Genomic DNA, 17,603 nt, shown 5'->3' on the forward strand with positions numbered 1-17,603 from the left:
ATTCTTCATTGCAAAATTTTCTAGATATATGATTGACAAAAGAAATATATAAATGTTACAATTTGTGGGTACTGTTAATAGAAACAGAGAAAACAAGCCTGACTTGGAACATGAAAATGAAGCAAGATGTGAAGCAGGGAAGAAAACTCATTTTATAAGAACATGAAATTTAAATTTTTTTTCTGTGATATGGAAAGAGTAAGTTATACTTGCAATTTCTAAATACTACATCCTGGACTTAGAAATTCAACTGTTCTGAGAAAAATAAAATACTTAACAGGCTGAAAAAGGAAAAAAGATACAAACTCATGAGAAAAATGTAGCATATGACTGTTAAAGAGAAATCAGTGACCTATTGTCTCCTGTAACTATAGCTCTTATTTTCTACCTATATCTGGGTTTTTTTTTAAACTCAGTCCCTCTATTATAGTTTTTATAAAGCACAGAATACTGATAGTGGATGCTCCTCCAATATATGCAAATATGTTTTATGTTTTAGAATAACCTCCTTTTTTAAAAAAGCAAATAAACTGTGAGTAGCACTCATGGAGTGCAGCAAAATTTTTTAAAACTCTCCGTGGCATACACAAAGAAGAATTCTGATACAGTTTATGAAAAACAAAATCAAAACAAAATAACTACAACCCAGACTTTCCTATCGTCCTCAGGAAAAGGTGACCCACTACATCCTGAAAAGTGTGCTTTAATTTTTTTTTAATTTCTTTTTTTTTTTAAATCAGTGAACTGTGTGTGCACTGTGTTGTGTGTCAATTTCCAGACTTTGAAGACAAATCATTACCACATTATACCATTGTGCAAACAGTGTTCAAGTTGGGGTCAAATCGTACTGCTTTCCCTTCCACTGACTTTGCATTTGTGTCATACATGGGGTTTTCAAAAGCAGCTTGTCCATTATTATTTTCATGTACAGAGCATCCTGTGTACTGTGTTTTAGGTGCAGTCCTGTAGAAGAAAGACAGAACATTTGTTACTGCAGTTTTCCTCAATGACTTAATGTGGTTTAAGAATCAGAACAGAATTTAACTCCCAATTCCAGTTATAGGGGCTAAATATGATATGTTGATTTTTAAAAAAATATTTAAGCTAAGAAGTAGTACTGTCTTTATTGAAGTTTAAGGGCTTTATGATTCCTTGAAAATGGCGTTCACTTAGAAACTTAGTTAACAACCTTAGAAGAGGCTATCCATGGTTATTGTATCCGTTATCCAAGTTGTTACCCATTCCACTTGGATGATCAGATTATAAAGTGTACAACAAAATCTTGTAAAGACACAATAATTCCCCGATCAGATGACTGAGGTGTTCTTTTTCCCTTTGGAGACTCCGTCATTTTACCAAGAATAAGTTTGTAGCTGAAATGCACCCTTTTTCACTAAATAACTCAAAATATCGGAGTTCAAACCCTTACAAGCTTGTTATCTATATTGCTATACAAAATGCATACTATACTGTAAATCATCAATATCAAATGCCAAGGCAAGTGCTTACAACATGCAGCTAATGGCAAATACATAAAAAATTACATGGGCAATTTTTCATACGCTGCAGCAATTGAAAACAAGTAGTACTAATCAAAAATGATGGTACATGTTTTAAACTAATGTTATCCTGTAATGTATATTACTAGTATTATTGTCAGACTATCAGATGTAAATCACCATTTTGGCAGTTAGTATGCAATGAATCGTCTTGGCATTAAAGTGATTAAGGTTTCTTTAGCCATCAAATGCTTTAAAGCTACAGGAGAAGCTTACTGCATCCAAAGAATTAATACTGGTCTCGGTAACATGAACAAAATGGTTGAACTTAGACTAATGAAACTGAAAAGACTGGTGGCTATTTAACATAATTATATATGAACTAATAATTCCAGATGCAGAAACAGTTCCAAAATGAAACCTCTTGATGACATAATGCTTGCATATTCTTGTATGCAAATAAACTGATCAGGCATTAAGATAAATTACTCAGGATATAAATCCATTCTGTCACATGAAGAAAAGAATAAAGACAATTTATTGTAAATACACACAAAATCTACCAATTATATTATTCAGCATATGCCAATACTTTATAGCATCTATTTTATCATAAAGAGAGAAATGTGTAAAATTTTAAATAGGTAGGAATGAAAGTACAGCACTGTATAATAAACTCATCTCATAGTTATTATACCAGACTTTAATAAATGTAGGAAGAACTGTCTGCATGCATATTTTGCAAAGTCTTTTTTGTTTTACAGAAAACTTTATTTACACTAGCAAAAACTGAAGACAAAAAATCACCAACATGCAGAGGAATAGAGGAATTCTGTATATAAAATTTGTACTTACCTTTGTTTATAAAGATAAAAGCCAAAACCAGCAAATATAAGGGCAAAGAAAGGCACAAGGATAGCAATGGCCACTGAACTACTATTTGTACCATGTGGTTGATTAGAAGAATTTGAACCCTCAGACATGTTAAGACCTAAAAAAAAGAAAAGAGAAAAAAAAGTAATATCCTATATGTCTGTTATCAGCAAACTACTGATACTACTCCATAATCCTCGTAATTCAGTAACACCTTGTTACTGGGTCATCATAATGTGTTCTGCTGCATACCTACACCTGTGTGCTGAGACCACCCGCAATTTGAATATATTATACCATATTCTGATTAATATGTGGATGCCACATGTTGGTAGAACAGTACACATACTCTGGTACAGTAAATACCTTACAGCATAATTCTGCATAGGATTCAACTTTTGTATGCAATGGAAACACATTATTGTACTGTCATACAAAAGGTCAAATTTATAATAATGCATATGTTAGATTGACTATATTACTGTTTATATTTGTTTATTTCATTAATTAATAAATACTACATATATAAAACCCAAACATACTTTCAAGGAAAAAGCCAATCACCTAAAGAGGCAAATTGAAAACTCATTACTTCCTTAGGTGCTGCTATGGATACACAGAGTGAAAGAGATAGGAACAATTTTGAATAGCTAAAGCCAGATATAGAGGAAAAAATAGAAATATGACTTCCTGCACGGCTGAAGAAGACACTATCTACATTTTCTACACAGACAAGTGGTACACCTTTTAAATGTGAAGAAAGGTTATAACAATGACCTAGACATTAGAAAAAAAAATCTTTACAGAAAGAGTGGTTGGGTATTGGAATGAGCTGCCCAGGGAAGTGGTGGAGTCACTATTCCTGGAGGTATTTAAAGAAAGACAGGATGTGGCACTCAGTGCCATGGTTTAGTTGATAAGGTGATGTTAGGTCATACGTTGGACTCAGTGATCATCAAGGTCTTTTCCAACCGAGATGATTCTGTGATTCTGTAATGCGTCTTCAAAGTTAATTTTCAAGATTTCACCTGGACCTATTAAGAATTGCTTAGGTCATAATGTTTTCTGAATTTCTTGATCGTATAAGACAATATATATAAATTTAAAAAAACCTCAAAAAACAAAAAAACAAAACACAAAGAAGACCACAAACAACCATGCAGGCTGTGAGGAAAATTGTGTGGGAACAACAATCAAAACATTTTATTTTTGAGAAGCTAATTTTGTGTTTCTGTGCATGAAATAATGAAGTGGTAAGCATGGTAAACAAAATCTGTACAAAGATTGTGAATCTCTTTATAGAGATAATATTGACTATATTAGCTACAATTAAACATTGTATAGAATTTGACTCTGAGTGAATCATTCTTTTCTCAAAGTTATACAGCAATAAAAAGTATCTTCAACATATTACAGAAAAGAATCTCAAAAGTATCCTCCAAAAATCAAATGAAGAAATATCATTTTCATAATAATCTATCAGAACAATTTGCCAAAGAAATCTTGCATTTTAATTTTTATTAGATGACTTTCAAATATTTTAAGATGTTAAAGAAGTTATAGGAAAATAACTTCTTATATTAATTTAAAGGAAACATTTCTAGATAAAGATATTTCTAAAAATTCTTGCAAAGTAATTTTCATATGAAATTGCAGTGAAAAACAAGATACAAACAGTACATTTTACTGTGATTTAGAACTGTGAAAAGAGAAAAAATTGACTTTAAATTACTTCCTTCCAGCATATTCAAGAATTAAAGAATTTCCTGATTTTACAGAAAAATAAAAAGAATGGACAATATTTTGTGGCTGAAAGAACATCACTTTCCATCCACATATAGGAATTTTACCTGAAGTTAAGCAGTCTATCTAAACAGCCATTATATTAGTGAAAAAGAAATCCTCTTCTAAGGCATTCCCAACAGTTTTTTATCATTTAAAATTCAGTATTAACTAAATTCAAATTCTCATGGAAGGAGAAATATCCCTGTTCTTAACACAACTTTAGAAAAGAAAATGAAAGTCTTTTCTTAAATAGCACAACAGAATGTTGTCTCCACCGCTCTGTTACCAAAGCTCTCTTTGTATAGAAACAAGAAGTTAATTTTTAGGAAATAAACACTTATCAACTAAGTAAGACTTTTTTTCCTCTTAAAAGTAATACAAGCATTTACTTGTAAATATTTACCAGTTTCCCTCTTCTAATAAATGTTTAGGTGAAATGTTGTTTTAGCACCATAAGCAAGAAATCAGTTTATTAGAGCATTCTATAACATGGATTTTCTAGATAGCTATTAAGATATGAAACTAAATTTTTACACGTATTTGCATAAAAACATTGCTCAAAATATTACAAATGAATATGTATACTAAGCAGTACATTGCAAATCATCTATAGCTCCTTACAATTTATTTGTAAGTACCACTTAAATGACATTTTAAAGATATTAATATCTCAATATTCTATAAAATGTTTCTGTTAACATCCTGCACATACCCTCATACGACTGGATATAATGAAACAGAATATGGAACAATGAACTAGCAAAGAACCAGAATTTGTTGAATACCTATTCTTTGAAGCCCAAATTGTCCATAATCTTTACCCTGGATGAATCCTTGAAAAACATATGTTGCTCCATCAGGTTCAGCAGAAACCTATAAGCAAAACGTACTTTGAATTAAATGGGAAAAAGTTTGTTGCAAGTTACATGTATCTATTTGAAAGGGAGCTGTTCTATATCCTACTATACTTGACTGGTAGCTGTTATTCCCCATTATAAACATCCTCTTTTTCTAGGAAATTTATATATAAAGTTCAAAAGAAAAAATAGGACTGTTATAGGCACAACTTAGACATGGTGGTTTACAGTCACATCTGATACCTTATACTACCTTTAACTTTATTTTTTAAAACCAATAAGACCTAAATTTTCTAGTAGTTCAAATGCCAGTATTTCTAAAATACTGTATTTCTATACTTCATATTTTTTTGTTTTGTTTAGGCAGTAGATTGAAAAAGTTATATTGCATATAATTCTACGGATGCAAGTATTGACATTTTAATAGCTAGTTTTAAACTAATTAAAAAGACCTCACATTAATTGACAGTTCTTTTGATTTTTCTCAGTGCTTATCCCAATAAGTACTTAATTATACAGCCGTGGACCAGAAGAACATTGAATAAGGCTTTGGTACAAGGGAAAAATATGCTAGTATAAACTAAAAGGCTTGTGGAAGGGAGGGGATGTTTGTAATCCTATGACTACCTCTCTGATTACAGTAAGTACAGTCTAAAGTAGTGCACTGTATACAATTTGACAGGTACTTGCTTCTAAGAATAGTTACTAGGTTTAAATTCAGTGTTTTCTAGGTAGTTTCCCTCAAGCTTTTCCCTTAAGCTTCCCTTTCTCAAGACACAGTATATCTTCAGCAGTGACCTGAAGCTATGTTTTCACTGAACACAGGGTGCCTTTCTTAGGTGAATTTTTTATTTTGGGCTAAAGGAGTCTCTCTGTGCTATTCCAAGATTCAAAGAGAAAAAAGGTCAAGTAAAAACAGTATGTAAATAGCATATGGAATGTAAGGAATATACTGTCTACTTCTGTATATTTAGAAGCCTGAAAGTAAATTCCCTGCTTTTGCTACCTCAGGAGCATGTTCATGAAGACTAAACTTTGTACAGGCCAAGAGAGTTAAGCCTTTTTACTAGAACATTTGTTGCTTAATGAGTTTAGTTTTAAGGTTTTCATTCTGCACCTTTTTAAGAAATTATTGTTCAACCAGTGCCACTTCTTATAAAAATATAAATTTGTGAGTGCAATTCAATGTACACTTCTTTTCTTTTAGCATGTGTACACATAGTGCTGTCCCTGTAGTGCTTAACCAATAGGTGAAATATAAGAAAACAGACAAATTCCTTGAAAAATTAGATGGTGTAGTAAGGCTGTACGAGTGTTTGTCATCATCCAAATAATTTTAAGCTCTTTATTTTCTAAAAAAGTCTACTTTTTTTCTCTATCTATTCTTGGAAGGCATTTCCTTTTCATGGCTTAATCCATCCCAGAAACCTGGGCTATTTAACCCTCTCCTTTACCTCTCCTCCTCTCAGTTACGGTCTCTCTTCCTCTCTGTTTCAACAAATAAACTCAGACCCAGAACCCCAAGGGGCCTAATGATAAATTGGAGTAATCTCTTTTGTTTTCCACATACATGTGACAGTTCATCTTTTGCTTGTTGCTAAACATATTGGAATAAGAGACCTATGAGAAACGCTTCTGTACTAACACGCATTATAATTTTGCCTACACTCTATGACTGTTCCCATACTTTTCCCTCGGACTGGTCTCCTGCATTTTACAAGAAAATTTTCATTTAATTTAATGAATCAGCCTTGCTAACAAGATTCCATTTGATATGTCTCAGGATTTTTTGGGTGTAAAAACCAGCATGATTTCAATCAAACAAATAAAAAATTCCCTCTCTTTTGCAGCAGAAATATACTCACAAAACCATCCATAGCCCATTTTTCCTCTTTCAACTTGCTTGCAGATGTATGGGAGGGTGCTTTAATGAGATATATGTGGAGCATTAGCCGAGCTTCCTGGCTTTTATACACTCCTGTAGAATATAGTGTTAAAAATTCACATTTGTGTTGACTAGAAAAACACATCATCTCTTGTCTTAAAGAGGAAAAGCAGGAAGACTAGGTACCAGTTGTCAACATTGTTTGTTTAGAAAAATTCACTCTATTTTGAAATTATTTCAATAATCATAAAATTTCAATTAAACCATTTTTAGCTTAGCCTGTAGAGAGGAGAGAAGGGAAGGAAAACCCCATACACACAGCTGTTACTTCAAGCCTTAGGCAGAACAAACATTGACAGCAATCTGATTTGAAATGGAAAATATTGTTCTGAATCAGGAAGCGTGTATTTAAACCTCACATCCCTACTTTCAATATATATAATTTAGTCATTACATAGAAAATGTGGTAATAGGAAGATCCACATACAAATTCTATTCCACAAGCTGCTGCTAAATGTAAAAAAAATAATCAAATTTGAGAATATTTTTAAAAATTGGATTGTTCTTCAGCAGTTAGTATGGTCACTTACAACATAGTTTCTTCCATATGATAAATGGAAGGAAAGGAAGATGTAACCTTCTTTGCTTTGTAGACATAATTAATTGACTCACTATTGTTCCTGCAGAATAATTGTTTAGAACCCAAATAGCATTATTTGTTGATTTGGAAACAGAAATAAAATACCACAATATGTTTAGTGATTTCATCTTCCATGGGCAATGATTCCTAATTCATGTTTCTTGTGTACCTGCCTAAATTGAGAAAACAAAAGCCTTCTCCACATCAAGGATCCGTGACTGCCCTATAGGAGGTATCATTACCTATAAATAATCGCTGGGCTAATGAGAAGACTTATTTTCATGTTAACACTGCCCTGAGCTCAAATGAATGTGCTTTGGCAAGATGGGTTTATTCTATGTATAATTACAGCAAGCACAGGTGTCAAAATAAAAAGAAGTATAAAAAGATGCATCAAATGATGGAATGCAAAACAGTAAATGATGCAGGAGGAGGAAACTACGTTTCATTTGAGAAAACTACTAATTGAGTATAGGTAAATTCAACTTCCTGGCATGTAAATGTATTTTTTGATCCATCCCTACTTCCCTGGCCCTAAGATACCCTTTCATTTTACAGGATCTCAGTGTTCTATCTGTAGAACAGGGAAGTTAAAAATATTAATTACCTGATGACATATGTAATGCCTGTACATATAGTTGAAAAGGGCATTTGGAATCACATTTGTGTCTAGTTAAATGAACCTTTTATTTGGAGGAGGAGGGTTTTGAGTGAGAAAACACAATGGTTTACTTTTCTAATTCTAAAAATTCCAAATACTACATCTGCTGTACCTAATATCTTCACGGAAATAGAAAAAATTCACACACAGCCAAGACAAACAGTTTTTCAGTCCAGACTCTCAGGCATGATTCTTCAAAGGACACCTACAAAATTCCTTTCACAGACAAATCTAATGATAAGAATTCACTACTCTACTCAATACTGGGAAGTAAGACCTCAGCAGAAACACAGATTCTTTGGCTCATTACATCCTTCCCATAGACCACCCCTCTCAGCAAACAGGAGATCAGGCCAAGCCAAATAGACTTATGAAAGGCAGATCTTGCTTGACTACTCTGGTGTCCTATGATAAGGTGACTCAGTCGATGAAAGGCTGTGGATGTTGTCTCACTGAACTTCATAAAGCCTTTGACACCATTTCCAACAGCATCCTCCTGGAGAAACTGACTGTTCATGGGTTGGACGAGCTCAGAGATTTGTGTTGATTAGAGTTACATCCAGCTGGTGGCCAATCACAACTGGTGCTCCCCAGGGCTCAATACTGGGGCTAGTCCTGTTTAATGTGTTTATCAACAATCTGGATGAGGGCATTGACAGTACCCTCAGTCAGTTTGCAGATGACACCAAGTTGGGCAGTAGTGTTGCTCTTCCAGAGAGTAGGAAGGCTCTGCAGAAGGATCTGGACAGGCTGGATCAATGGGCCTGCTCTTGGGTCACAATAACCCCAGGCAACTCTACAGGCTTGGGAAGCCCTGGGGGTGCTGTTCATGGCTAGACATGATCCTTCATTGTGCTCAGGTGGCCAAGGAGGCCAATGGCATCCTGGCTTGTATAATAAATAGGGTAGTCATCAGTACCAGGGCAGTGATCATCCCCTCATATTCTGCACTGGGTGAGGCCACACCTCAAATCCTGCATTAATTTTTGGGCCCCTCACTACAAGAGAGACATGGAAATTCTGGAGCATGTCCAGAGAAGGGCAATGGAGCTGGAGCAGGGTCTGGAGCACCAGTCTTATGCAGAGTCTGAGGAAACTTGGGTCGTTTAGTCTGGAAAAAAGGGAAACTGAAGGCAGACTACATCCTCTCATCAACTACCTGAAAAGAAGTTGAAGTGAGGTGTTTTGGTACTTTGCTCAAGCAGAAAGTGGTAGGGTGAAAGGAAATGGCTTCAAGTTGTGCCAGAAGAGGTTTAGATTGGATCTTAGGAAAAAATTCTTCACTGAAAGGGTTGTCTGGGGGAACAACCAGGGAAGTTGTGGAGTCACCATCCCTGGAGGTATTTAAATGATGCCTAGATATGGCACTTCTAGAGACATGTTTAGTGGTGGATTTGGCAGTATTAGGTAAAGTTGGTTATGTTAGAAGTCTTTTTAGACCTAAACAATTCTATGATTCTACCTCTTTCTTTTTTTACTTAGAAAATCAAGTGTCAGCTCTACTTTCTTTCCATGTTCATTAGGTATCTCTGACTTTCTAGGTCAACATATATCAATCTCATCATATTTGTTATTAGTCATTAGGCTACTGTGGGTAATTTTTATAATCAAGAATTAAGAAAATCTCAGGAATAGTACTTGAAATTTATTTAAAATTTTTAAAAGAAAAGGATGAGAATTACTATGATTCTTTCATTTCTTATTGACTATTAACTCGAAGTATAGTAAAAACCTGGAAAATTTAAAAAAAAAAACAAGGGGAGGGAAAGAAGTGGAAAAATCCCTACCTTTGAAAAGGAACTGAAATGCAATGAAAATTTCTTTGATAAAATAATAAAGTTTAAGTTATGCAGAAAGTTACAGGGAACCAATGTATGTAAGACAGAAAAAGGAAAGAAAGGAAATTAGTTTTCCTTAGCCCATACCTGATAGCAGCAATTCCATATTGCTGTTTGTAAGTGTTGCATTTACTCTTCCTGAAGTTGCATTGAAACTGGTGACTGTCAAAGTCATGGGTTGCTTCTTGCTTTTGTAATTGTAAGATCCTTTCCATATATAATTTTGGGCAAATACATCATCAGGAACTATATAGACAAAAACATGTTTCAATACATATTGCAATATTCAGTACTTACAAAGTCAAATATCCAACAAAATGTATGATAAATATTAGCATTTTCTTTCCTTTACTTTTTATAAATCTACTAGGCATAATTTTCAGATATCAAACATACAAATCTTTTAGAAACTTTTATGAAAGAAACATATTTGTACTGAAGACCACAACCACAACTACATCTTCATTTGCTTTTTTACTAAAATATAGACCTGCCCCAGAGTTAAATAATTTCCAACAATTCTAAAAGCTTTGGCCAGAAGATCATATTCCACTCACTGTAGAATCTTTTCTATGCCTGCACAGATGGCTAGGGACATATACCTAGCATTACATTTTGCAGAAATTAATATCAATTTAGATATAAAAATTTTCATAAGCATTTTCTTTAAATGACATGAAATACAAGCATTTTCTTTATTAACTAGTCAATTTTTCTAATGAAAAAAATTATATAAGGAGTTTTGTCTTGTCTTCAAATGCTTAAAAACATTATAAGCTTCACCATGAGAAAAAATTACTTCTCTAATTTAGAATTTAAAACAGATCATAGTCTGCTGGGGAATAGAAATGCTAGATTTATACCCTTACATTTTATATTTATCATTAGCAAACTGTAAAATTATTCACTTAAGTAATGCTTTCCAGCAACAAAAAAACTCCACCAAAACAATAAAAAGCTACCTATGAAGTAAAAACTGATACATGCAAATCTTTAAAACCTTAACATGAAATACCTGTTAAATAATTAAATTAAACATGATTTAGGATGGGCTTACTACACTTTAAAAAGTAATGTATCAGAGTTAGGCCTATAAGAATCACTATTTCAAATCAGCAGTTTCACATTATTTGAAGTCATTCATACTGAAGTTAAAGCTCTGTGTTCATGTGTGCATTGGCATCTCGTCAGATAAGCAGAGAAGAATATTTGCCCTTTTCTCTCTCAGGATACCCCTAAATCCAAGACTGGGATCTACTGGAATATCCACAGTATTCTTTCATTGCTTATTTTATGCAACACAAAGGCAAGTTGTCTTCTCCATGAAGGGCAAAGGAGTGTTCCTAATTTTTCTATCTCTGTACACGTATGTATATAGGTATATGTTTCTTGAAAAAACATGTAGATACTGGACCTGCAGGCAAGAAAATTGCATGGTGCAAATGCTCTGATGCTGTTGATTTGTAATCTGTCTGAAATATATTTCCCTACTTTCAGGAAAACTAATCTTTATGGGCTATATGGGCAGTTAATCAGGATTTCACAAAATTAATGAAAATTTTCTGAATTAAAAACTTGATGTCTACCACTCAGCAGCACATCATTGAAAAAAATGGTTTTGAACTAGTACAAAAAATGTTAAGAAAAAAAAGCCCCCAAATCCCCATATGCTAAAGTACTACTTTTAAATCTTATTCATTATCAGTAGAAATTCAATAGGTTTATTATACTCAAAGGTTAATTTTAGTTACAGACACTGCTCTTTTCAAAAAATATCTTCAGTGGACAGAGAGCTTCTCTTGTCAGAACATCCAAATATGGTCTTCAGCAAATCTGTTAAAACCTGAGACTTTAGCAAAAATTCGAGAAGTTACCTTGTCTCAGCTAAAATTACCTTTTTTGGAGGCTAAGTTGAAGGCTAGTACTTAGGTAAAGCAATTTAAATTAGCAATATGTAAAAATGTGCAGGACTGAAGAAAACTGCAAAACATCTTTAAATTATTTCAAGGTGAGTAGTACAGTTTCTAAATAGGTAAATTGCATAAAATCTTACAGAGAACACAGTGATTTCAGTGAAACCAATAAAACTCTCATTTCATAACAGAAATTGTATATAGATATTAATTATACCATATGGCAAGTGGACTTCAAAATTGGGGAATAATTTAATTATTTTCCCTCCTTGTTAATCTAGTGCCTAATCTAATATCTTTTACACATTCTAAACCACCCAGTGCAATCTCATTAAACTGATCCTCATTGTCTTTTCTACAGAAATGGTTTATAACTATATAATCCTTGGAGTACTTACCACTTAGTTTGGGACTCGGTGTTCCTAATGCTGGTCTGGGATCCTTCACTAATATTTTAGAACCAGCTGTTAGAAAGAATAAATTATATAAAGACAATTCAGTAGCAAAATGTTACTCAGAAACAAAGAAAATAATTTCCATCATGAAATTTATTTGTTAAAAAGCATATAAGATGATATTTCGAACTCAAATATGAATGAGATTTCAGTTGGTATCAAACCTTAGTATCACAGGAGCCCTTACACAAAAATTTCTTCTGTTCCCCCATTATCCTCCTAAATCAGGCACATGGATGCTATCAAGTCATTTTCAGTAGTCAGTGAAGGGTTTCACTTCAGAATCCATGTTTCATAATTTACAGTCCTGGACCGTGCACTAATATGTGAGATCCTTCTAATATATCATCTAATCCTGGCTGTGTCACTTGGATTAGGAACAGTGAACAGTGCATTGACTGCAATGTAAAACCAAACAGCGAAGACACACACAACAAAGGGAGCTTGAAATCATTTCTCTCCAGGACTTAACTATCTTCAACAGTACTGAGTGAGACATCTTGTGTTCAAGACTGAAAACCCATAGATGCTGACTTAATCTCTTAATAGTAAAGGAGAAGATCACTCATTCTTTGAAGAATAACAACAGAAAGAAAGAAACCAAAGGGGCTGTCCACAGAATAGCCAACTGCTCAGGTGATATGAGAACTGGAAGTTGGAAAATACAATTTCTTCTCTGCTTAGAGCAGGAACTCTTCCACCACTGAAGATGATGAACTAAATGCACTAGGACATTATAATTTCCTGGAGGTGAAGCTATTTTAATTTGAAGAAACTAATTTGGATTCACTGGAACATAAAGAAGACAAATAATTCTGTCTCCTAATATAAAATAGTCCATGTGGCAGTAGACTCGATTCCTTGCTCTAACTGTGATTTGAATATTTTGTATTGTGGGTCTTAGCCTTGAACCCAGGCCTTTTCTCTCCAATCCACGTTCTAAACAAATACACAAGAAAATAAACGACTTCCCCCCTGAGTTGAGTATTTTTCTGCATAAAAAGGAAACTTTTGCAAGGACTGAGAATATTTTTGAGAATAAATTTTAGCTTTTTCAAAAGGTCTTTTCTTCTCATGTACGTTAAAACTGTAAAGAAGCAAGGGCAGTGGTTGAAATGCAACCTAAGGTTCTCATGGACTGTTATTACTGATTGATTAACCTCTATTTCCTCTCTGTTTTGAAAGAAACATACTGAACTTCACTATACATTGTTGACCTGGAGGGAATGGTCCAACAGCATATGCTTTCCAACTAGGAAACTAATTTAGGTTAGAAATATCTGGATTACACTTTCTAGTTGGGCTTTAGCGTAAAAAGATGATGAGTCAATTAGCCTCCTTAAGTTGAATACATTTCTAGTCAAGTCCAGAACTGAAATTTGAAACAGAAAATAAAACTTAAATGCAAATGTTAAATACAAATCCAAAACTAAAACTAGTTAACTATGAAGTTTAAGTTTCTAGGTCCAGATATTTGAGTAGGACTTTCAAGATTTTAACTCTGTATTTAAAGGATCAAATTCTAGTTTAATTCCCCTACACATCCCTTTAGAGCGCTCAGCTCCAAACATTTTATTCTTTTTCATCCATTTCCAAGTTATTTTTGTGAAGTTCACAATAAAAGGTGAACAACCTAATCTGGTGTTCTCCTATGCTCCATCAGAGAGATATTTCACCTTGCTGTATAGCCAAAACTGAAATTATCAAGGAGATATTTTACTTTGTGTAATTAGAGTTAACATTTTGCAATATATTGCTCATTATTAGCTTCCTCCACTGCTAAAAAGGAAGAAGAAACACATCTGTTTCTGAATTTTTTTAAAATTTCTCTGACATTTTTTCAAGACATTGGGAAACTAAGCTATATAACAATGTAGATACACTCATAGCTACTACTTAATACTTAAAAAAAAATCTCAAAAAGCTTCCTTACTATCAGGTAATACAACTAACGCTACTTCTTTCAACAGCAGCAGCAGAAAATTCTTGAATCAAAATACAACCTATGAATCACATTTGGCCTGCCATAATACTTTCCAAGTACTGAACAAGTCATAAGCTTCCTGGCTGCTAGCTTTCTAGCACTATCCCAAAGCTCTGCTTTATTTTCCCCCAGCACTTGCCTGGCATGCAATTCCAGGACACCTGTTTTTTTACTAATACAAACTATTCATTTCCTATTTCCCTTCCAAGTAGCAGTGTTTGGCTACAGAGCCTGTGAATGCCTCTGTAAGAGCCCTGGGGATAACCACATCTGAAACATTAGGTAACAGTAATCTGAAAAGACCTTTAATTATTCAGGAAATAAAATTCCAAACAGTTCCTACATTTGAGTATATTCCTTATGTCACATGAAAACCACCTTTCTCACCATGACTTGGATATGGTGTTTTTCATGTCCTACTGTGACAAAGTGGGTAGTAAAAATTAGAAACAAAATTAAAGGCTGGAACAGCAAGGACAAAGTAGATACATTTTGTTTTCTAGTAGTATACAGTTCATTACATAAAAATATGAAATAATATTAAACCCTATGGATTAATTTCACGCAGTGATTCAGACATCTTCTTGAACTTTAGTCACCTTTCTCAAATATTACTACAGAATCATTTAATCATTTAGGTTGGAAAAGACCTCTTAAGATCTTAGAGGCCAATAGCTAACCTAACACTACCAAGTCCTCCACTACATTATGGCTCTAAATGCCACACCTACATGTCTACCTCCAGGGATGGTGACTCCAGCACTTCCCCGGGCAGCCTGTTCCAATGCTTGACAACCCTTCCTGAATTTTCCTCAAAATTTTTCCTAATATCCAACCTAAACCTTCCCTGGCACAGATTTAGGCCTTTTCCTCTCACCACTTCTTAACTTGAAGAAGAGACCAACACTCACCTTGCTACAATCTCTTTTCAGGTAGTTATAGAGAGCAATATGCTGTCCCCTCAACATCCTTTTCTCCAGGGTAAAGACCCCCAGCTTCCTCAGCCTCTCCTCATAAGCCTTGTGCTGCAGACCTTTCACCAGCTTCATTCCTCTTCTTTGGGCACAGTCCAGTACCTCAATGTCTTTCTTGGAGTGACGGGCCCAAAACTGCACACACCATTCAAGGTGTGGTCTCACCAGTGCCAAGTACTGAGTGACCACTAAGCAGGTCACTTTGTTATAGAAGGAGATTTGATTTATCAAGCAGGACCTGCCTTTCGTTAAAACATGCTGACTGGGCCCCATCAAATTGTTGGCGTGCGTGTGCCAACTGCAAGTAAAGAAAAGCACTGAAATATGACAGATGGCAGATGCAGCAGGAAACAGAAGAGCTTACCTTCACAAACTGGAACCTTCCCAGTCCATGTGCCATCAGACCTACAGGCTCTATGCTCTGATCCTCCTGCCAAGAAGAAGCCTGGCTGACAAGTGTAGATCAGTGTATAACCAAGTGATGGAAGATCCATTCCTGCAACATTAGCGTGGCTTGGTGTTTCTGGTTGTTTACAGCTGTGAGCTACAAAGAAAAGATAAAATATCCTTCTGTTGAAATGGTGAAAATACTTCTGAGAAAACAATACATGCTCATTCTGACAGTTAACTAAGTAAAAAATAAATAGAAATTACATATTGATATATTTTCATTCACATTATAAATTACTATATAGTCTATAAAATATTACCATGAGTCTGTAAATACACTCTTAAACATGGACCTTTCAATTCCAAGGGACCAATAACTGACTTAAATGCACTTACATGAACAAAATCAATTGTCTGCATGTGAGAATAGAAACAGCACACATCATCCTAGACTTAAAAGCAATCATGGCTTGTGACTTACATCACTTATGATATCTATGTAGCATTGTATAACAGTAAATAAATGGTCAGTTGGTAAACTCTATGAAGGCTCAAGGAGAAATTGAAGGTGAGTTGTAAATACCAGAAAAATTAAATTAATATTTCTAATCTCATATGAAGTGTCTAACAATCACCAGAATCTGGGATTTATGTGTTATCTCAAAGACAGCATACCTCCAAGAGCAGAGTTCACCTTTCAACACACTGAGCTACTGTTTTTTTGTTTGCTTAAGATTAATGCTAGCGCCAACTGAAATAATACTAATGCTCTTTCCTTCTGTGGATATGTTCTCCATTCACTGAAGTAATTCTATCGGGTCAGACCTTATAAGGTAAGACTATTTACAGAAAAATACAGCTGACTAGCTGAAGTAGAAAGACTAACCATGATCTTATATCTTCAGTAAATTATCATTATTTACCAAAGCGTAAAAGATCTACGAAATGAAGTGCTGCTGTCTGTACTCGAAGAAGATTCTCTCTATTTCAGATTCAAAAATTTCCAATTGCAAACTCTTTTTTCCCCATCTTAAAATACCCTGACTCCTTGTTTGAGAAACAGTTCAAACTATTTACTAGAACTGATTTTAATTATATGCTCTCCTACATATTTTAGAATAGGGCCTTCTGATATGTCCTGTTCTCACCACCTCCTCTCTGAGTTGGAAGGGTTGCACCGTCTTAGAAAGAAAGTGACTTTGGATGAAGATCTGCCAATTTTCTCTCTCTCTCTTTTTTTTTTTTTTAATTCTATTGTTTCTTATAGAAAAATTCACTCAGAATCGTATTTCTAGCTGCTATAAGCTAGTAATGCAAATTTCTGTTACCTTTCAGTTAATAAAGTCATATAGATTAACTTTATGACAATGTTACTGCAGCTAAATAGTCTAGATAAAAAAAAAATTGAGGAAAGAAAAAAAATTATCATTTCTTACGTATACATTCTGGCTGGATTCCACTCCATGTAAGATCTGGAAGGCAAGTTCGTGTTGTTGAACCATGGAGCAGGTGTCCTTTTTTACACTGAAATTGAACAACATTTCCCACCTGTTGAAAAGTAGAAAACACAATAATATTGTTATGAGCAACTATCAGCTGGGATTTTTTTTCCAAATTTGATCATTCCTTCATTTAATACAGACTTGATAAGTTGTGATTCTCTTTCTCTAGAAAGTAAATTATTTTCAGAGAACAATTTGATATGAAACAAAAAACTGCTTCATTCTCAGTAGAATTACTCTCCCCCCAAAATTAGATCCTCCGTGGAAGAAAATCAAATCCTCATTTTCTGTGGTCTCTCTAGTGTGTTGCTTTGGGCCTGGACCAGGTGACAAACTTAGTTTGGAAA

At 34.2% G+C, this 17,603-nt stretch overlaps 1 protein-coding gene across 3 annotated transcripts in view; it reads right to left on the reverse strand.

Moving 5' to 3' along the window:
• Window positions 1-803: 803 nt before the first annotated feature.
• CSMD3 (CUB and Sushi multiple domains 3) overlaps window positions 804-17,603 on the reverse strand; it is a 613,476-nt gene continuing 596,676 nt past the window's right edge. For all 3 annotated transcript variants that reach the window (XM_069006042.1, XM_069006041.1, XM_069006040.1), the window contains 8 exons: window positions 17,191-17,302; window positions 15,729-15,908; window positions 12,350-12,415; window positions 10,126-10,284; window positions 6,880-6,992; window positions 4,943-5,030; window positions 2,355-2,490; window positions 804-963 (listed from right to left, as the gene is read on the reverse strand). In XM_069006042.1, the coding sequence (XP_068862143.1) occupies window positions 804-963; window positions 2,355-2,490; window positions 4,943-5,030; window positions 6,880-6,992; window positions 10,126-10,284; window positions 12,350-12,415; window positions 15,729-15,908; window positions 17,191-17,302 (1,014 nt within the window). The remainder of the gene's footprint in view (window positions 964-2,354; window positions 2,491-4,942; window positions 5,031-6,879; window positions 6,993-10,125; window positions 10,285-12,349; window positions 12,416-15,728; window positions 15,909-17,190; window positions 17,303-17,603) is intronic.

Source organism: Aphelocoma coerulescens, chromosome 2 (genome assembly GCF_041296385.1).
Source record: "Aphelocoma coerulescens isolate FSJ_1873_10779 chromosome 2, UR_Acoe_1.0, whole genome shotgun sequence".
Taxonomy (NCBI): domain Eukaryota; kingdom Metazoa; phylum Chordata; class Aves; order Passeriformes; family Corvidae; genus Aphelocoma; species Aphelocoma coerulescens.